The following is a 22,207-nucleotide window of genomic DNA, read 5'->3' as shown; positions in this document are numbered from 1 at the left end:
TGTTTATGTTTGTTGTTGACACCACTGTCATTGACCGAGTCAAAGGTGGCGTCGAATCAGCAGGTAGGAGGGAGATTGAAAATCTGGCTGAGTGGTGCCACTACAACCTCTTACTCAATGTCAGCAAGACCAAGGAGCTGATTATTGATTTCAGGAGGAGGAAACCGGGGGTTCATGAGCCAGTCCTCATCAGAGATGGAGAGGGTCAGCAACTTTGCCATTATCATTTCAAAGGACATGTCCTGGGCTCAGCACACAAATGTAATTAGAAGGAAACGGCAGCACCGCTACTTCCTTAGAAGTTTGCAAAGATTCGCTGTGACATCAAATCTAATCTCCATGTGGCTGCTTACGGAAACACCAGTGCTCTGAATAGAAAATCCTGCAAAAGGTAGCGGATACAGATCCATGTATCGCGAGCAAAGCCCTCCTCACTTTTGAATACATCTGCACGGAGCTTTATCGAAGGAAATCGGCATCCGTCATCAGGGATTCCCCACCACCCAGGTCATGCTCTCTTCTCGCTGCTGCCAAGGTACAGTAGCCTCAAGATTCACACCAACGGGTTCAGGAACAGTTATTACCCCTGAGCCACCAGGAACTTGCACCTTCACCCAGCTTCACTTGCCCCATCACCGACTTGTTCCCATTACACATTCGAGGTCTCTTCAGCTCGTGTTCTCCATATTTATTGCTTATTTATTTCTAATTATCATTCTTTTTAGTTTGTAGTCTTATGCACACTGCTTGCCCGCCCTGTTGGGTACGGTCTTTTATTGATTCTTTTATGGTTATTGGATTTACTGAAAAAGAATCTCAGTGTTGTGTATGGCGACATATATGTACTTTGGTTATAAACTTACTTTGAACTTTGGACGCTTTCTCCCCATACCCTAGGGTGCCTAGAAATGTATTTATCTCCTTAAATATATTCTATGTCTCTGCCCCCACCCCCACCATCACCTTGTTTGTTTACCATTTTAATCCCAGACTCTATCCTGAGACCATGTCCCGGCTGCTAGACCCCATTCTTTCCACAACCTGCCAAACTCGGCCAGAGCATAGAACATTTCAATGAGATCTCCTCTTGTTCTTCTAAACTCTAGCCAGTTCAGATCTAGAGAAACAAGAAGCCACAGATGTTGGGGAAACAGCAGGTCGGGAGGGAAATGGACAATCGACATCTCGGGTCTGAAAGATAGAGGGGCAATGGCTAGTGTAAAGAGATGGAGGGGAAGGGGTGCAGTAGGAGCTGGCACATGGATCCAGGAGAAGAGTGGTGATAGGCAGATAGATGGAGGAAGGGGTGGTGGGAATAGCGAAAAAGGCTGAGAGGTGACACAGGACTGCAGATAGTGGAATCTGATCCAAGAGGAAGGTGGAGCATGAGGGAGGTGGGGAGGGCAGATGGGGATGCTGGGATGGGGTGGGGGGAGGTGTATGGGCGATGGGCTGACGGTGTGTGTGGAGCAGGGGAAGAAACAGGGTGGTGAGGGTTGTTGGCCCAGTCTGTCATTATACAACAGTCCCATCATCCTGATTCCCTGCACCCGCTATGCGGCCTTTACTTGTTAGCTAAGGAGATCAAAGCTACAGGCTAATCTCCAGATGTGATCTGTCTGACCCTCAGTATCAGTTAGTAGGACCTCTCTGGTAAGGGACATTTCTCTGGATGTCGTACGCGTTCTCTATGAAGACCTTGCCCACTTTCTCATCCTGTCCTGCTGCCTTCCGAGGTCATTGCGCCTCCAGCCACTCTCCGACTCTCCGCACCCACCCCCCGTCCTTATCGAGAGACATTAAAACACCTTTCCTTCCTCAATCCGTCACCCTCCGACTCACAAACACGCTTCGGAGTGGACTTAAATCCTCTCGTAGTTAAATGGTTGAATGTACTTACTCGGCGGCCGGACGGGGCCAGGTTTTAACTCTGCTGCTGGGGAATCGCGATAGCGCGTCCCTGGCAACGGGCGGTGTGAGAGGCAGGAACCAAGTGTAACCCGGAACTCGGCGCCCATCAACAGCAGCCGGACCCGCTGACTCTGACCGCATCTTGCCCAACGACTAGGCACCACATTCCCGCGACAAGACGAGTTACCATCCTCCAACAGAAAATAGAAATAAAGAGAACGAAAAGAAAAATAAAGAAAACATAGATAAAATGAGGTCGAGGAGAGATAGGAGATAAAAATGATATGTAACGAGGGTAGCGTTGCGATAATCATGGAATTTCAATACCCGAGTAGAACAGGAAAATCCGGTTGGTGTTGGATGCCAAGAGAAGGAATTTATAGAATGCCTAAGAGATGGCTTTTAGAGCAGCTTGTGATTGAGAATGCTCGGGGATAAACTATTCTGGACTGGGTGTTACATCATGAACAGGATTTGATTAGGGAGTTTAAGGACCCTTGGGAAGTAGTGTCGTAATATGATGGAATTCACCCTGCGATTTGAGAAGTCAGAAACTAAAATCAGATGAATCAGTATTTACAGTGGAGTAACGGGAGTTTCAGCGGCATGAGAGAAGAGATGACCAAAGTTGATTGGAAGGGGACACTGGAAGGGATGACGGCAGAACTTCAACGACTTGTGTTTCTGGAGAAAATTCAGAAAGTGACTGAAAGATACATCCCCTAGATGAAGAAATCAATAAATAAGGCAAGATGACAAGAGAAGTCAAAGACAACATAAAAGCAAAAGAGAGACCAGATAATACAGCAAAATTAGTAGGAAGGTAGAGGATTGGGAAGCTTTTAAAAACCAACAGAAGACAATGAAAAAAAAATAAAGAAAGAAATTATTAAATATGAAGGGAAGCTAGTTGATAATACAAAAGAGGATGCAAAAAGTTTTTTTCAGATATATAAAGAGTAAAAGAGAGATGAGAGTGGATATTGGACCACAGGAAAACTGACACTGGAGAGGTAATAATGGGGGAGAAAGAACTAACAGTATGCCAGAAATGCTACAGTATCAGAGAGCAAAAGTCTTTGTTATTACTGAGAAAAAGGTGCATGGGAGGCTGAATGGGCTGAAGTCAGATAAGTCACTTAGACCAGATGAACTGCTGCCCAGGGTTCTGAAAGAGGTAGCTGAAGAAATTATGGAGGCAATAGTAATGATCTTTTAAGAATCACTAGATTCTTGAATGGTTCTGGAGGACTGAAAAATTGCAAATGTCATTCCACTCTTTAAGAAGGAAGTGAAGCAGAAGAAAGGATATTATAGGCTAGTTAGCCTGACTTCATTGGTTGGAAAGATGTTGGGGTCCATTATTAAGGATGAGGATTCAGGGTTCTTGGAGACACATGATAAAATAGGCCAAAGTCAGCATAGTTTTCTAAAGGGAAAATCTTGCCTGGCAAATCTGTTGGAATTCTTTGAGGAAATAACATGCAGGATAGATAAAGGAGTGGCAGTGGATGTTATTTACTTGAATTTTCAGGAGGCCTTTGACAAGGTGCTGCCCATGAGGCTGCTTAACAAAATAAGAGCCCACAGTATTTCAGGAAAGGTACTAGCATGAATAGAAGATTGGCTGACTGGCAGGAGGCAAAGAGTGGTAAAAAAGGGGGCCTTTTCTGGTTGTCTGTTGGTGTCCACCAGTGTGCCGCAGGATTCTTTTCATGTTGCATGTCAATGATTTGGATGAAGGAATTGATGGCTATGTGACCAAGGCTGCAGACAATAGATACAAGGATAAATGGAAGGGCAGGGAGTGTTGAGGAAGCAGGGTGTCTGCAGAAGGACTTAGACAGACTGGGGGCATAGGCAAAGAAGTTGCAGATAGAATATAATGTTGGGAAGTGCATGGTCATGCAGTTTGGCATAAGAAATAAAGGCATGGACTATTAAAGGTTAATTTGCAGGTTGGGTCAGTAGTGAGGAAGGCAAATACAGTGTTAGCATTCATTTCTGGAGGACTAGAATAAAAAACCAAGGATGTAATATTTTACAAGAAATTGGTCAGACCATACATGGAATATTGTGAGCAGTTTTGGGCTGCTTATCTAAGAAAAGTTGTCCTGGCATTGGAGAGGGTCCAGAGAAGGTTCACAAGGATGATTCCAGGAATGAAAAGTTAACGTATGAGGAGTGTTTGATAGCCCTGGGTTTGTACTTGCTGGAGTTCAGAATAATGAGGGTGCATCTCATTGAAACCTATTGATAGTTGAAAGGTCTGACATGAAGAGTATGTTTCCTGGAGTGGGAAAATCAAGACCAGAGGGCACAGTCTTAGAATTGAGGAATGTCCATTTAGAACAGAGATGAAAAGTTACATTAGAGGGTGAACCTGCAGAATATGTTGCCATATACAGATGTCACTGGGTATGTTTAAAGTAGTAGCTGAAAGGTTGTGGATTCATCAGGGCATCAAAGGTTACGTGGAGAAGGCAGGAAAATGGGGTTGAGAGGGATGATGTATCAGACATAATAGAGTGGCAGACCAGACCTGATGGGCTGAATGACCTAATTCTGTTTCTGTGTCTTATGGTTGAATAGGTGAATGTGAATGAGTATACATTCCTCCTACAGGTTCTAGTTTTATCTAGCCAATGGTGTGAGGCTCCAGATTTCAGTGGGTCTGGGACAGGGAGGGCCTGCACTGATTAGAGATGAAAGATTAGCATCATCTATCACATGTACATCGATATTAGATAGAGTAGGCATGGGGAGGGTGTGTATCCTATAAATGTTTATAGCTTAAAGTAAGTTTATTATCGAAGTACAATAATGTCCCTATCTACTACTCTGAGATTCATTTTCTTGAAGGCATTCACAGTAAAACAAAGAAATACAACAGAATCAATGAAATACTACACACAAGCAAAGAATGACAAGCCTCCAGTGTATAATACTTCATACTTTATTGTCACCAAACAATTGATACTAGAGCATACAATCATCACAGTGATATTTGTTTCTGTGCTTCGTGCTCCCTGAAGTACAAATCGAAATAAATATAATAAAAATTTAAATTATAAATCATGATTAGAAAATAGAAAAGAGAAAGTAAGGTAGTGCAAGTCATGTCTGGATATTTGGAAGGTACGGCCCAGACCCGGGTCAGGATCTGTTCAGCAGTCCTATCACAGTTGGAAAGAAGCTGTTCCCAAATCTGGCCGTATGAATCTTCATGCTCCTGAACCTTCTCCCGGAGGGAAGTGGGACAAAAATAGAAGACAAACTGCAAATACAAAAAAAAACAAATAAATCAATACCTACATGCATGATATTGAGAATATGAGTTGAATAGTCTATAAATATTGAAAACATCAATTGTATATCCAGTCTCCACCTCCACTTTTGAAGCTCTAGGGAGAACAACCCAAGTTCGTGTCAGCTCTCTGTTTATGCCCTCCCTCCTAATCCAGACAGCATCCTGATGAACCTCTTCTGCTGGTGAACCTTATTCTGTGCAGGAGTTAAAACGACACTGCCAGTACAGGTAACTGAAAGGATTACATCATTATGGTGCTTATAAATAGAACACAGAGTAACAAGATCATGATCATTTCTCACAAAGTTCTCTGGGCCAGGGTAGAGTATCTTGACTCTGGCACTCTGTACCAGATTACTGTGCCCTGATTCTGGCATTTTGTACCAAGATACAGTACCCTGATTCTGGCACTCTGTACCAGGGTACTGTGCCCAGACCCTGGCACCCTCTACCAGGGTACAGTACCCTGACACTGGCACTCTGTACCAGGGTACTGTGCCCAGACCCTGGCACCCTGTACCAAGATACAGTACCCTGACTCTGGCACTCTGTACCAGGGTACTGTGCCCAGACCCTGGCACCCTGTACCAGAATACAGTACCCTGACTTTGGCACTCTATATCAGGGTACTGTGCCCAGACCCTGGCACCCTGTATCAAGATACAGTACCCTGACTCTGGCACTGTACCAGGGTACTGTGCCCAGACCCTGGCACCCTGTACCAGGGTACAGTACCCTGACTCTGGCACTCTGTACCAGGGTATTGTGCCCAGACCCTGGCACCCTGTACCAAGCTACAGTACCCTGACTCTGGCACTCTGTACCAGGGTACTGTGCCCAGACCCTGGCACCCTGTACCAGGGTACAGTACCCTGACACTGGCACTCTGTACCAGGGTACAGTACCCCGACTCTGACATTCTGTACCAGGGTACTGTGCCCAGACCCTGGCACCCTCTACCAGGGTACAGTACCCTGACTCTGACACTCTGTACCAGGGTACTGTGCCCAGACCCTGGCACGCTGTACCAGGGCACAGTACCCTGACTCTGTACCAGATTACTGTACCCTGATTCTGGCGTCTTGTGCTAGGATACTGTATCCAGAGCCTAACACCCTGTACCAGGGTTCTGTGCACTGACTCTGGCATTCTGCACCATGGTACTGTACCCTGATTCTGTCTCTGTACCAGGGCACTGTGTCCTGACTCTGTCACTCTGACTCATTAAAATGACGTTAATGTCATTGAGATAATTTACAAGTGCTGAACATAAATTATACTTTTAATCACATAAACATCTTGCCATTGTGTTGCACCTGTGAAATACAATAGTGATATGTTTGCAAGACTAAAAGCATAATCGGTCAGCCAGAAACAGATCCTGTACCAATGTTTCTGGAGAGTGTCCAAGTGGTGATATTTAAGGGGGTTCTTTACGTGATGAATATATTAGAGACAAGAGAGTCCTGAGGAAGGAAGTCAGGAGTTTGGGAACAAAACAAAGTGTTACCAGGTCATTGGACGGACGGTGCTACAGCATTTTATGTATATTTTACATGTGTGGTATGCATGCAGACGATACTGGTGAAATTAGCACCTATTCTACATCCATCTGTAGTGTCCCATGGAATGTCAAAGAGAAGGCCAAGGATGAGAAACTGAGACTGAGGGAAGGTCGAACAGTTCTGATAAAACTTTCGTTATCTTTGCCTTGAACAGCGACCTTTGCTTCTCTCTCTCTCTACAGAGGCTACCTGATGTTGTCATTTAATTTAAGAATTCCAAAATCTGTTTTGCTTTTGCAGAATCTCCTTTCGCCAAAGCGCAGGAGCCTTGGTACAGATGTTAAGGAAGTTTACAATTGTAACAGAGTTTGTGTAAAGTGGGGGGGGGGGGGGGATATTTCTTCTGGATGCACGGATGCTTCTTGGCCGTGGGCATTTACATGGTTGGACATGGCTTTTAGTGATGTTCACTCCGAGGAACTTGAAGATCTCAACCCTCTGGACCTCAGAACTTTTGACTCAAAACAACACATTCCATGTCCTGTCAGTCAATGATAACAACTCTGATTCTGAAATGGTTGTTTGATACTGGCATTTAAGCAGACTCAAGTAGCCCGGGCTTGTCTAATTCCGAGTTCAACATGAACAGTACCCTGAGGTGAAGCTAAGGGCAGCTAGCCCGGAACCTTTGCTCGCTGAGAGGCAATGCTGCAAGAAAGGGGCGAGAGTGTGACACAGGATTTCGGGGGGATTAGCGGGAGCCGCACAACAAACCCAGGAACGCCCACTCAGACCGAACGACTGGAACTTCGGGCGGTGGGAACGCCGCTAGCGAGAGTTACAAAAATAAACAACGTCACAACATAACTGACGTAAAGTGGTAGTTATTGTTGCCTTTTATACTTCGCTTCTTCTCTGATTGGCCGGCGATCGTGTCTTCGAACGCCGGTTTCAATTCCAGACGTTGCTAGGGATGACGACGTAGATCGGCGTTCCCATTGGCCGGTGCCAACGTCAATCAGGCTTCGAGCCGATTTCGGGAAGGGTAAAGCCGGGGTGTTTGTATCAGAGGCTTGCTCCTGCTCTCGGTGCCGGAGCCAGGGTGCGCAGGGGTAGGGAGAGAATAGCAATGGTCAATAGCATGTTCGGCGGTGACAAACTGAGTGGGGCTGCTGCGCAAGGGAACTGGCGAGAGGTTAAACGTCTTCTGAACGAAGAGAAGGTGAATGCGAACGCGGTGAATAAATACGGACGGACCGCATTGCAGGTTGGTGCCTCCTGAAAAATAAGTGATCCCGTGCAATAGTTAAGAAATTTGTCGATTCGGGAGTTGAATCTGTATTTTACCTATTTTTCCCCTCTTTAAACATTTACATTTTGTTTATTATTTTCCCTCGGAAACTGCTGAGCTTAGAGGTCTTCGGAGAATATCTTTTCTACTTAATGAGTAACTGTCGGTGTATTTTTTGTGAGGGGGATTTGAGTTGTCAACGTCTTTAAGTTGTGATACCTCTGTCCGAGACAACCTGCGCTGTCTGCCTGTGTCTTTCTCTGTGGGGACAGCTGAACTTGGGCATAATTTTTTATTTGTTAACCCCCGCCCCCCGCATAGCTTCGCAACATTTGTGAATGATAAAAGGTCAAGTTTCTTGTGAGCTGGGGGTTGAGAAGATACGTGGGACGGAGACACCGCCAAAGGATCTGACTGTTCGAATGTTTTTTTTTAAGATTTAAAAGGCACACTCATTGTGAAATATTCAGTGACAAATTAATATTGAAGAGGCGGAGCTTGCACCGGGCGATTGTGGCATAGGGAACAAGCCTTCATAATTATTGAGCGTGCAACTAGTTCCTGGAATTAAATATTGTCAACACTCCCCACTAAATTCTAATGGGCAGTGCTCGTTTAAAAACACCTCTATCGCCACACCTGTTAAAAGATTGTTTGAAACGGAACCGCGTGAGCTCTTGTATATATCAGTATTATTTATTTGTACCGTCATTCCAGGAATGTTGTTTTGCAACTAAGATGTTTGTTCCAGTAACTCTAAAGTGGTAGGCTTTAGATTTCAGAATAGCAGAAGGAAATAACATTTAAAAAAAATTAGTTTGAAGATCTGGAGGTTGATGTACAGATTCCAGTAGAACAGGAACACAGTGGAAACAGACGTAATAATGACTTCCAGAAGGATACTTACTAAAACAAATCGTAAACACGAATTCTGTAGATGCTGGAAATCCAGAGCGACGCACACAAAATACTGGGGGAACTCAGTAAGTCAGGCAGCATCCATGGAGGGGGATAAACAGTCGACATTTCTAGTTGAAACTCTTTGTCAGGACTAGAAAGGGAGGAAGAAGTCAGAAAGAGGTGGGGGAGGGGGAGCACTCGAATAGAGTGTGATGTTTTCCTAGGAGTCGTCTATTGGTGAGTCCTCCGATAACTGTAGAGGCCGAGTCGGGTGCAGTGTGTATAAGAGTAAGTGAGTGGGTGGCTGTGGTTGGGGAAGTACAAGCTGGCAGGTGAATAAATAAGACCAAGTAGGGGAGGCAAGACGGAGGTAAATGAATTGAGAAGCTGGGGGAGGGGGCGATCGGCGGAAGAGAGACCTGTTGTAATAGAGGGTTAGGGGCCTTGGTTAAATATGGCTGCCTTGATTCTCCTGGGGGGAGGGGTGTGAAGATTGCTTGCTTTCAAGAGCCATTGTATGGTGCCTGATGAAGGTGCTGTAATGTTGGAATATCTTGGGGGGGGGGGGGGAAGCAAGATCAGGTAAAGGCTAGTGTGTGATTTCGAGGGAAGGGAGCTGGTTGATGGTATAGGAGGTGTGGGAGGTGCTGGTGAAAAAAGTCTGGATGAGTCCCTTGCACTTTGTGGAGGTAAGGACTGCAAACTGGGTGGAGATGTGTGAATGTTGAGGCTGAAAAACGGGTTTCCAATTAGCCAATTTGTCCCAGAGGGTGTGGAGGGTTTTGACTCATCCAGCCAAAGGAGGTTTCTGGCTCATGTCATACAGAGCTTGTGTCTCGCAGCTGAAGAGACCTCCTGGCTGACTGTGGTGGTTGCACATTTTCATGGTGACCACTTGGGTTTTCCCTCCCATGTCCCATCGACCTACAGGAAGGATAATTATCTCTAATGCAGGTGGGTGGTTATCTGGACAGTTGCTGAGAGAATACTTCAAGAAAATATGGGGGAATGGGTTTGGATTGAGAGCTACATAGACACAATGGGCAAGTCTTCTTGTGTTGTAAGGGATGCAAGAAGGGAAGCAGAGGCCAACTTGGTTGCTTAACCAATGCCTTCACTGATGCATGGTAATTCCTGCAACAGACTAGGTGTCTATGGAATATGGAACCAAGATCCCTCTTGGTTGCTCCACACTGTTAAGAATCCTGCTATTAACCCTATATTCTACCTCATATAGGAACTTCAAAAGTGAATCACTTCACACCTTTCTAGGTTGAACGCCATCTGCCACTTCTCAGCACGGTTCTCCATCCTATCAATTTCCCAAAGCTGTCAGCTGATCAATGACCAATGCAAGAAGGTGGCCAACCTAGATGGATGTTTGGTACTCGGTCTACTTCAGTATCTCTCACAAGTGGTCTTCGATAGCACTGGTCCTGGAGAAATAGATTGGGGGTTGTTAGAACTTGGGAGCACAGGACTTTATTTTTAAAAAAGACAAAACATCAAAGAAGAAAGTGTAGAGTAGGAGTTTAACTGTTGAGTGGATTCCTGACTAAATAATTAGAGAGCATCACAGTCCAAATAATACATTGTTTGTGTTATTGAGATACAATGTGGATTAGGACATTCTGCCCCTTTGAGTCACACTGCCAAACAACCCTGACTTAACCCTAGACCAATCGTGGGTTAATTAACACTGATTAGTTCACCTGCCAATAGGTGTGTCTTTGGACTGTGGAAGGAAACCGGAGTACACAGAAGAAACCCACATGGTCACTGGGAGAATGTACAAGCTCTTTGCAGGCAGCAGCAGGCATTGAAACCTGGTCGCTGGTACTGTAAAGTGTCATGCCCGACTTTGCTTCCTGTTCTATTAAGTTGAAATTAAACCATAAGGAGGATACATTTGCTCTTTTGCCAAAATAGAAAATTGTGCCTCGACAACACTGAGTTGGGCAGGCAGAGACGGTTGTAGTGGAGTTGGGTAGACAAGAGGGGAACATTGCAGAAGACAGAATGGTAGTAGATGGGTCATAACACAAAAATGCAACTGCAGATGCTGTGGATCAAAGAATACATACACAACGCTGGAAGAACTCAGCAGGTAAGGCAGCATCCGTGAGAAAAGAGTAGCCAATGTTTCATATGTTTCAACGGGTCATATTCTGCATGGAGGTCGGTCACCAGTGGTGTGCCTAAGGGATCTGGTCTGGAACCCCTTCTCTTTGTGACTTTTATAAATGACCTGAATGAGGAAGTGGAGGGATGGGTTAGTAAATTTGCTGATGACACAAAGGTTAGGGGTGTTGTGGATAGTGTGGAGGGCTGTCAGAAGTTCCAGTGGGACATTGATACAATGCAAAACTGGGCTGAAGTGACAGATGGGGTTCAACCCAGATAAGTGTGAGGTGGTTCATTTTGGTAGGTCAAGTGTGATGGCAGAATATAGTATTAATAGTAAGACTCTTGGCAGTGTGGATGATCAGAGGGATCTTGGGTCCATGTCCATAGGACACTAAGCTGCTGTGTGGATGGACTGTGTGGTTAAGAAGGTATATGGTGCATTGGCCTTCATCAACCGAGAGACTGAGTTCAAGAGCCAAGAGGTAATGTTACAGCTGTATAGGACCCTGGTCAGATCCCACTTGGAGCATTGTACTCAGTACAGGAAAGATGTGGAAACTATAGAAAGGGTGCAGAGGAGATTTACAAGGATGTTGCCTGGATTGGGGAGTATGCCTTACAAGAATAGTTTGAATGAACTTGGTCTTTTCTCCTTGGAGTGGCAGAGGATGAGAGGTGACCTGATAGATGATGAGAGGAATTGATTGTGTGGATAGTCAGAGGCTTTTTCCCAGGGCTGAAATGGCTAACATGAGAGGGCACAGTTTTAAGGTGCTTGGAAGTAGGTACTGTGACGAATTCTGAAGGATTATTCTAAAGTTCCTTTAACAAGAGAGAGAGGGAGCAAACAGCTTGTGTGCTATTTCAGCAGCAGGGAGAGAGAGAAAGTCTGTGAGTTGCCTTGGAAACTGAGAGGCGGAGCTACATGATGGACAGCTCGTGTTCCGTACTAGTGAGATATATGCAAAGTCAGTTGACTTTTTAATCAGATACACAAGAGACACACGACACCAGAGGCAAGGAGGACACTGCTGAGCTTTGTGTACCCACGACAAGGGTGGGGTTTTGCTCACAGTGTGGACAAAGGGGTGACCGGTGGGGAGCTATCGGTGTGTTTAACCCTGGTCTGGGGTTGATAACTCCACCACAGAAGACGGCATACCCTTTCTGTGGTCACAGTTGGTGACTTTTGATAAGTTTCGGGAGCAGGAGGATGACGTGGAGGATCGCTATCAGCATTGGGAAGACAAACCAACTCTATCTCTCTCCAACTCTACTCAAATCAAATTCCAGAACTGAACTGATTACTTACCATCCCACCGTAAGACTGGATCACCTAATCACCTGAGCTGGGAAGCTCATTTACTCACCTATATATATGCATATATTCTGCTAAGCTGCTTACCTTATCTTGTTTTATGTTACTTTATCATGTAGTTACTAATAAAATAGAGTTTGTGACCGAAGACTCAGACTCCAGGTGCGTCCATTTCTGCTGGTTCTTTTCAACCCGTTACAGGGTATGTAACAGTACAGAGGGGATGTCGGGGGGTTTTTTTACACAGAGAGTGGTGTGTGCGTGGAATGGGCTGCCAGTGACGGTGGTGAAGGCAGATAGGGTATTTTAAGAGGCTCCTGGATAGGTACATGGAGCTTAGAAAAATAGAGGGCTATGGGTAACCGTAGGTAATTTCAAAAGTACGTTTGGCAGAGCATTTGGGCTGAAGTATTGTGCTGTAGGTTTTCTATGTTTCTATTTAGCACCAGCTGCTAACTTGCTCCATATAAATAAACTTGAATTTTTGCCAGAGACATGCCTATCAAACTCCCTCTGTCACAGCTGTAAAATAATGTCAACATTTCCTTGCACGCCTTCCTGTCTGCTTCCCTCACAACTGCAGGGAAGTGCCGACAACTCAATTACTACTTTTGCTTGCAATCGTTATGACTTGGCTTCTTAACAACCCATAGGCACACAATGTCTACAAGGTGTTGTGTCGAAAAGTAAAGCACTGCAGTATCCAAATTGCTTTTATATGAATGGTAAATGAATTTCAGGGTCCAGCGATTTTTCAATAGTTAGTAGTAGCTCAGCTTCCATGCAACCAACTCCCAGTGCTGGCCACATGGAACACACTCCACTTCCACAGATCCGTCAGAGTTGCCGTACAAATTGATAGGGTTGTTAAGAAGGGATAGGGTGTGTTGGTCATCACTGGTTAGAGGATTAAGTTCAAGAGCCAAGAAGTAATGGTTCAGCTCAATAAAACCCTGGTTAGACCACACTTGGAATATTGTGTTCAGTTCTGTTTGCCTCATTATAGGAAGGATGCACAAACTTCAGAGAGATTGCAGGGGAGATGTACCAAGGTGCTGCCTGTATCAGAGGGATATCCTCTGATGATAGGTTGAGCAAGCTACAGATTTTCTCTTTGGAGTAAAGGAGGATGAGGTGCAACTTGATAGAAGTGTCCTAGATGATAAGGGGCATAGATAGTAGATAGCCAGAGACACTCCCAGGGTGGAAATGGCTAGTATGAGGGGACATAATTTCCATTTGGAGTTAAGTATAGGGTGGGGGAGGGGAATGTCAGAAGTTTATTGTTACACATTGGTGAATGCATGGAATGCCCAGCCTGGGGTGGTGGTAGAGGCAGATGCATTAGGGGCATTTAACAAACTTTTAGGCATATTAATGATAGAAAACTGGAGGGCTCTGTGGGAGGGAAGAGTTGGATTGCTCTTACAGTAGGTTATAAGGTCAGGACAAAATTGTGGGCTGAAGAGTCTGTGCTATACTGTTTTAAGTACTATATGTTCTATATTCTATGTCATAGTCATAGAACACTACAGTGCAGAAAGAGGCCCTATAGTGCATCTAGTCCGAGCTGAACTATTATGCTTCTAGTTGCATTGACCTACACCCAGACCATGCCCCCTATCTATCTACCTATCCAAATTTCTCTAAAATGTTGAAATTGAACCTGTATCCAGCATTTCTGTTGGCAGCTCGTTCCACACATGTACCACTGTCTGAGTGAAGAAGATCCCCCTCAAAATCCTGTTAAACATTTTCCAGCTCATGAGCTCTAGTTCTTGTTTCACACAACCTCAATGGAAATAGTCTGCTTGCATTTGTAATCTTAATTGCCCTTTACAGTTTTGATATTCTTAGGTTTTGCTTGTACAGAAGTGTTTACAAACTCAAAATATTAAAAACAAATCCAAGGATATAATTTAATAAAATGAAATCTATTTTGTACAAAAGGTTTTATGGCATTGTCTTTCCCCTTCCAGGTGATGATGTTGGGGTGTACCTTTGTTGCAGAGGAGCTACTGAAGAATGGAGCGGACCCCAATGTCCGGGATAAAAATGGCTTTTCCCCAGCACACGACATAGCCCGCAGTGGTTTCTTGGATACCATGGTGGTCCTGATGAAGTACCAATCTGATGTAAACTTGGAGGATGCCTCGGGCTGTCTACCAATACATCTGGCTGCCCAAGAGGGCCACCTAAATGTTGTGCAGTTCCTGGCTTCTAGGTCAAGCATTTGGCACAAGAACCACAGAGGGCAGACCCCACTTGATTTGGCACGGGTTTCAGGCAGAACTGAAGTGGTGGAATGGCTGGAGCAAGTAATACAATGCCAAAGCTCACAGTGATTTCCCCAGCTGCTGGGACATTAACATTTCCTCAATTTAACCTCCTCAAAGCATGGTCTACTTTGTATTGCACTGTTAATTCCATTTTTTTAAAAAATTTTAAGTCACTCCTTGGGTCTTGAACTAGAGTGGAAGCGCTTCCACCCCCAAATTTTGATGGCCATCTTGCCCCTAAAAGTAGCCAAGTAACTTAATCATCGATGAGCAGATTTTTTTCTTTACTTGTGCCACCTTATTGTTGTGTAAATTCAAATGGGAGCTACAATGAACAGCGCATGAGAGCTTGCACGTGTGGCCTCAGGAGCTCTAGGCATTGCAGAAGCTCAGTCTGCAGTGATCTATTCCACATACTCGGAAACATGCACCTTTAGAAGGCTGCTTGGGTGGAAGAGAACTCTGGTGCGTGGGCAGAGAGCACAGCTGGGAGCTATGATCACTGGATCTGTGGATCAGCATTGAACCATGGGGTGTGGGGGAGATGTGGAATCGGTCGTTCTGCCCATGTGGCCTCAATAAGAGTGCCTCAGGGAAAATAGTGTCTCTGAAATAGGAATATCCCATGTACAAGGGGGTTAAAGATCCAAGGCTTCATTTTGTTTTAACCAATGAGTGTTTACATTGATTTAAAGTACTGTAAAATTACGTTGTGCTTTTCAATTTTTTGAAGTTAAAATGGTTTATTTTGTGTTTCACAAAGGAAACAGAACAGTTAATGTAGCAATGAACTTGTCCTGAGTGCTCTAGTGATTCATAAATGAGTGTGTTTTCATTTTTTTTGAGTTATTGTCCCCATTGACTTAAATGCCCCCTTTTTTTCTGAAACAAAATCAAGAGTATGCTTATCTTTAGAAGATATGGTGAAGCACTTAAATTTCTGGGTGTGATCTATTTGAGCAACATTGCACATACACAAGGCATGTTTGCAGTTTTTACAGAACAGGAACTGTATACTAAAGTGTGGATGGGGTGTGATCGGCAAAACAAACAGATTCGAGGGGCCGAATGGTCTACTTCTGCACCTATTGTCTATAAGATTCTAGAATCCCAGAGTTATGGCTCTTTGGATATATATGGAAGCAGAGACATGTTTATCTGGATTGAACAGATACTAGGGGGAATCCACTACCCAATGATGAAAACATCCCCACTGGGTGAAGAGCAGTCCTGGGACCTGCTATAATTCTTGCCACTTACTTTATGCATCAGACTAAGAGCATCTTTAAATTTTGTTTAGTTGATGGCATATGGAAGCTGAAAGTTTGAGGCTTAAATTTTCACACAGAAAGATTCAGTTTTCCTCAAAACTGATACTGGGCAAAACATTGTTGGAAACACTGATGCAGACAGTGAAATCCTGACAACATTTCAAATCTTGTGTCTATAGTGTTACTGTAACTATAGGGGTTGAGAGTCTATTAAACTTGTCATGATAGTGCACGGGTGTGCCCACAAATGTAGTTATCTCAGCCTAATTTCCATATAAGGTATGTGTAATATGCAAAACAAGTTGAGTATTTTTGTTACCCATTTATTGCCCACAGGTTGAAGACGTGGCATTTCCCCTAGAATTCTATCTGCCTTGGAGACAAAGGTAGAGAACCCCCAGGACAGGGAGCTCAAGCTTCCTCCTCCTGTCTGATGGTCTTTTGGAATGAAGGGGAACAATTCAAATTAAAATTTACAAAGGAATATACAGATCATGTTCCCATATTTTGCCTAAATCTTTTATTCAAATTGTTGATTTAATTTCCTTATACTTTTGTGTAGGGGTGACAAAATGCTGGAGTAAAAACTTGAGGTCAACCTGTTGCTCTAGTGTGCTCTTATCAAGAATCTGTAGTTTCTCATCCATCACTCCACCCTCAAAAGTTCAAACATCACCTTGTCCGTGACAAGCAATTAATCTGCTTATGGCTTTTCCTGTGGCTGAATTCATTCACTCTCACCTTGCCCACTTTGTCTATCACACATAAACATTCTCACTCCTGGGTCAGATGGTTGTGGTATCAAGCACTAACCCTCAGACCTGAGCACAAAAATCCAGGCTGATAATTCAGTGAGAGTAGGCGGCATCATTGAAGGAGCCTCCGCTTATATTGCAGATAGGTGAAGTAGAAGGTTCCAGGAAACATTTTGAAGAGGACTGAAGTTAGCCCTCAGGTCCTAGGCACTATTTACACTTACTTAACATCACTAAAACCTGATTATCTGGCCATGTTGTTCATGAGATACCACTGCGTGCAAAATGTCTGCTGTATTTCCAATATTTTAACAGCGATGCTTTAAAATTGTACTCTTGATTATGGGACAATTTGGAAGCCATGAGAAGTTCCACAGAAATTCTACCTTTGGAAACTTTTCTTGTGACTTATTACTGGGAGCCGTATCAATTTCTTTCCTTATTGGAGCTCCTGGTTTGTATCCATTTTCTGTGCAGGGCTGGGATGCTTTTGGCTTTACTAGTGCAGTTTCGAAGTGTTGCTGTTGTTGTTATTCAGCATGAGTTTGAAGTTTTGAAGTCTATTTATCGTTTGCATAGATCATTAACTTAAAGGTCCTTGACATTGAGAATAGGGCATGGGGCTGCCTGCCAGTTAAGACAATCCCAAGTAGACGGTCCCTGTGGAAAGTGAGGAATCTGAGTTGGGAATGTTCTGAAGACTTTATAGGTTGATGTTGCACATATAATTATATTTATGAAGTTGAATTTATTTTTGAGTGGATTATACTTAAAATTGCAAATAAATTATACATGTGAAAATTGAAAATTATGCCTGTGGCTGTTTTTTTTCCCCAATAGAGACAGGCTGCAATAACTTGTTAAACCATGGGAACATGGGCAGGCCACAGACTCTTGTGGTAATGTCTATTCATAAAGTATCGTGCAAAAATCTTGGGTACCCTAGCTATGTATATTGAGCACAAGACTTTTGCATAGGAGTCATAGAAAAGTACAGCACAAAAACATACCCTTTGGCCTATCTAGTCCGTGTTGAACCATTTAAACTGCCTACTCTATTGGCTGGTACCAGGACCACAGCCATATCCTGTACCTATGCAAACTTCTCTAAATGTTGAAATTGAGCATGCATGTACCACTTGTGCTGACAGTTTGTTCCACATTCTCACGACCCTTTGAGTGAAGAAGCTTCCCCTTGTGTTCCCCTTAAACTTTTTGCCTTTCACTCTTAACTCATGAACTCTGGTTGTAGTCCCACACAACCTCGGTGGAAAAAGCCAGCTTGCATTTACCCTAACTGTACCCCTCATAACACTAGATTGCAAAACTTTTGAAAGTGTTGCTTCCTTGGAAACTTTTTTGATTATGATAGACACCTTGAAGCTGACCCCAAATACAATTTCAGACTATCGTATCATGTAGGAATTTGGAGAAACAAGAAACTAAATTTTATTGAATCTGATGCATTTAATTGCATAATGGTGATGAGGCTTTGCAATAGTTCAACTAAGCTAAAAATGTTTTGTTGATATTGATTTGTACTCAGTGGCTGAGGCTTCTCACTTCTCTGTCCAACAATAATCATCCAATATTGATGGATTCCAGTTGCCTTGATGCCATTTTTCCATGACTGCAATATCCTGCTTTCACTATGCTTGTCACCAAGATTTACAGGGAAGAAATATAAATGGGAATGCAGAAAATGAAACCTTAATGGCACGTTGCACTTCATGATTTTATGTGCTTGAAGCATGTTGTCAACCAGGGGCACGTAGTTGCCAAGAAAATTTTCGAAACCATCCTTGAATGCCTTCCATGTGATTTTTTTTTTCTCCAGTCCCACTAAAAATTCTTTGAACTATCTACCATTGATGACCTGTTTGATTTGTGGACCAACAAAAATACCTTCCTTAATCTTGGCATCAATTACTCGGACTTGAATTATGAATTGAAATAATAAACAATTTCAAAAATGGAGCATGATAGGAAACTTTCATGGTGATATTTTTTTCATGAATAGCAGCCTAAAATGTATAAGATGCACCCAGAAATATTGAGGAAGCAAAATCTTTGTTATCCAATGTAATTTTGTACACCTCTCGATCTTCTGTGTTCTAAGGAATAAACTCCTAATGTATTCAATCTTTCCTTATAACTCGGGACTTGGCAACAATCTTGTATATTTTCTCTGTACTCTTTCAACCTTACATCTTTCCTGTAGTGATGACCATCTGTAAGATGACCAGAAGTGCACACAATATCCAAGTCAGGCTCACCAATGTCTTATACAATTTCAATATAACATCCCATTGCCTGTACTCATACTTGGATTCATGAAGGCTAATATGCCAAAAGCTTTCTTGACGATCCTACCTATCCATGATTCAATGAATTAGGGATCTGTGTTCCCAGAACCATTTGTTCTCCCGCACTCCTCACTGTAAGACCTACCCTGGTTGATCCTATCAAAGTGGAGCACCTCATGCTTGGTTGCATTAAATTCCATACGCTATTTTTCAGCCCAATTTTCCAGCTGGTCCTGAAACTGCTGCAGGCCATGATTGCTACCTTCACTGTGCACTACACACCCAATTTTGGTGTCATCTGTAAATTGCTGATTCAGTTAACCACATTATCATCCAGATTGTTGATGTAGATGACAACCAACAATGGACCCAGTACTGATCCCTGCAGCACTCCACTAGTCACAGGCTTCAAAAGCAACAGTCTGCGATCTCTCTATAAATCCACTCTAATTCTCTCAGACTGTTGGATGGTCTGTAATACAGTTGATCAATGTGATCATACCTTTATTTCTCAGTTCCACCTATAACACCTCTCTAGACAAATTCTCCTGTTGGTCCTGACAGAGCACTTCTGCGACATATCCCTGACTAGAAACACCACCTCTATATTTAATCCATTCTGGTCTGTCAAGTATAAAACAACGGAACCCAGAAATACTGAGCTGCCGAAGTCTCACTAATAGCTACAATATCATAATTCCAGGCATTGATCCACACCCTGAGATCACCTGTCTTTCCTACGATACTACTTGCATTGAAATATAGGCACCTTAAGACACTAGTCACACCATACTCAACCTTTTGATCCCTGACTTTGAGGTCTCAACAACCTTTATCTCCACAACCTCTACTCTAACTGTTCCGACACTCTGGTTCCCGTTTCCCTGCAATTCTCATTTAAACCCCACTGTGCAGCACCAACAAACCTTCCTGCTAGGTTATTAGTCCCCTTCCAATTCAGGTGCAAACCATCTCTTCTGTACACATCTCACCTTCCCTGAAAGACAGCCCAAAGATCTAAAAATCTTATGTCCTTACTCCTAAACCAACTCCTTAGCTATGTGTTAAACTGTATAACCTTCTCATTTCTCGCCTCAGTAGCATGTGGGACAACCCTGGAGGTCTTGTCCTTTAACTTAGCACCTAACTCCCTGATCTCATTTTGCAGAACTTCATCACTCTTCCTACCTATGTCTTCTGCCAACCCCCTTCACCAACAATAGTGGTAAACCTGTTGTTGAGTGGAATGGCCACAATGGTACTCTGCACTGGCTTTTAATCCCTTTCCCCTTACTGTCACCCAGTTTCCTGTGTCCTGCATCTTGGGTGTAACTAATTCTATATGTCCTATCTATCCCTTCCCCCAGCTTCGTTGATGATCCAGAGGTCATCTTGTTCCAGCTCCAACTCCTTAACTCGGAATATTAGAAGCTGAAGTTGGATGCACTTCTTGCAGGTGATGTCATCAGGGACACAGGAGGTCTCTCTGCCTTCCTACATCCCACAAGAGGAGCATTCCACTGTAATGTCTGGCAGCTCTACTGTGCTAACTGAGCAAATATTAAGAAGGTAGAACAATAAACTGTGGGTGGGGGGGAAACTCTACCTACAGCATTTTTGCCTTCTCTGACTGAAGCCTCTGAGCTAAAACTCAATCTTCACTCTAACTCTGACCACTCCAGCCATGGCTTCTCCACTTGTCTTATTTCATTTGTTTTTTGCCAATCAATCCTGAGTGCTGATTGGCTGCTGCTCAAAGCACCAAACAGCTGTGAGACTTTGCCTTTTTAACTCATTGGTGAACCTGAGTGAGCTACAACTTTTCATGCTTCTGAGCTCCAATGTGCTGCTGCTCAAAAGTACTGTAGTAATTTTATGTATTGTACTGTCCTGCTGCCACAAAAAAAAACAAATTTCATGACGTGAGAGATGATAAACATGATTCTGATATGGGTCTTTATTGTGGACTGAGAGTCAGTTGGAAGGGTATGGGAGAGGATAATCATGGTTGGGGAAAGGGAGAAAGGAGAGGGGAGGGAATGGGAAGCACCAGAAAGACATTCTGTAATGAGCAGTAAACCAGTTGTTTAGAATCATATGACCTTGACTAGTGTCTTGGGCCAGGTGTCTCTGCACCCGAGCCATCCACTGCCCGACACTCCTTCTCTAATACCTGTCCCATACATCTGCTCACTTTCTGTGTATACAGATCAGATCATTATACAGAATAAGGTAAAAATGATAAGAATATAGAACAAAGAGTAAAAATTATCAAAGGAATACAGTTAGGTACACAATAAAATGCAAGATCATAAGAGATATATGTGAGGCCAAGAGTCCAGCTTACTGTTCAAGAGGTTCGTTCAAGTGTCTGATAACAGTGGGATAGAAGCTGTCCTTGTGCCTAATGGTACATGCTATCAAGCTTTTGCATCTTCTGTCTGATAGGAGAGAAGAGAGAACGGCTGGGGTGGCTGGTGTCTTTGATTATACTGGCTGCTTTACTGAGGCAGTGAGAAGCATAGACAGATTTGATGAGGTGGGAGGCTGGTTTCCATGAGATGCTGAACTATGCCCAAAACTCTGTAGGTTCTTGGGGTTATGTTCAGGGCAGTTGCTATACCAAGCCATTATGTATCCAGACAGAATGCTTTCTATGATGCATCAATAAAAATTGGTCAGAGATGATGGGGACATCCTGAATTTATTTAGCCTGCTGAGGAAAGGGATAAACAACTGATTTCATGTAGACTGTGATCTTAACCACCTACTCCACAACAGACTCATCTTAATGTAGATTGGTGTTAAACAACTTGTGTTATCTCCCCCACCCCCAGCACTTTTCAAAATCTCTCTCATATCACCCTACCTCTGATAAGCTTCTCACTGCAGTGAAGCTAATCTATAGAACAAATGGGTACCTCTGTCATCTCTATCCCAGAACCAATCAAGCTGCATTACACCAGTGACCATCAGTAACTTGTTCACTGAAATCTAGATATGTTACCTGAGATTCGTAGTAAATAGCAAACACATGGAATCAGTGGAAAAACCCACACAAGCAACCAACGTGCAAAAGACGACAAACTTTGTAAATATGAAAATAAATATAATAATATTATTATAATATTATAAATAAATATTATAAATATAATATTATACACATTATATTATAAATATAATAATAATAATAATAAATAGCAGTAAGTATTGAGAGCACTCAATGGGTCTGTA

The 22,207-nt window shown here is 43.3% G+C and overlaps 2 protein-coding genes across 8 annotated transcripts in view; one reads left to right on the top strand and one right to left on the bottom strand.

Annotated features, from left to right (window-relative positions):
• The window catches only part of LOC132406331 (uncharacterized), a 68,600-nt gene extending 66,512 nt beyond the window's left edge, over nucleotides 1-2,088 (bottom strand). For all 7 annotated transcript variants that reach the window (XM_059991850.1, XM_059991854.1, XM_059991855.1 and 4 more), the window contains exon 1: nucleotides 1,901-2,088. The gene's annotated coding sequence lies outside the window, so the exon portion shown is untranslated. The remainder of the gene's footprint in view (nucleotides 1-1,900) is intronic.
• A 5,649-nt stretch (nucleotides 2,089-7,737) lies between these two features.
• On the top strand, nucleotides 7,738-16,891 carry LOC132406330 (cyclin-dependent kinase 4 inhibitor D-like). Its single transcript, XM_059991849.1, has 2 exons — nucleotides 7,738-7,993; nucleotides 14,342-16,891. Exons 1-2 carry the CDS (start codon nucleotides 7,856-7,858, stop codon nucleotides 14,705-14,707), a joined length of 504 nt encoding a protein of 167 aa, XP_059847832.1. The 5' UTR covers nucleotides 7,738-7,855; the 3' UTR covers nucleotides 14,708-16,891.
• Nucleotides 16,892-22,207: the final 5,316 nt, after the last annotated feature.

This window comes from Hypanus sabinus, chromosome 16, assembly GCF_030144855.1.
Source record: "Hypanus sabinus isolate sHypSab1 chromosome 16, sHypSab1.hap1, whole genome shotgun sequence".
Classification (NCBI taxonomy): domain Eukaryota; kingdom Metazoa; phylum Chordata; class Chondrichthyes; order Myliobatiformes; family Dasyatidae; genus Hypanus; species Hypanus sabinus.
Note: the sequence above shows the minus strand (reverse complement) of the source record. Positions and strands in the feature narration are given on the sequence as shown.

Excerpts from the sequence above, each read along its gene's own strand:
- LOC132406330 (XM_059991849.1), top strand. The coding sequence starts at position 7,856 with ATGGTCAATAGCATGTTCGGCGGTGACAAACTGAGTGGGGCTGCTGCG. Across the intron at positions 7,994-14,341 it reads ACGGACGGACCGCATTGCAG|GTGATGATGTTGGGGTGTAC; the intron begins GTTGGTGCCTCC and ends TTCCCCTTCCAG.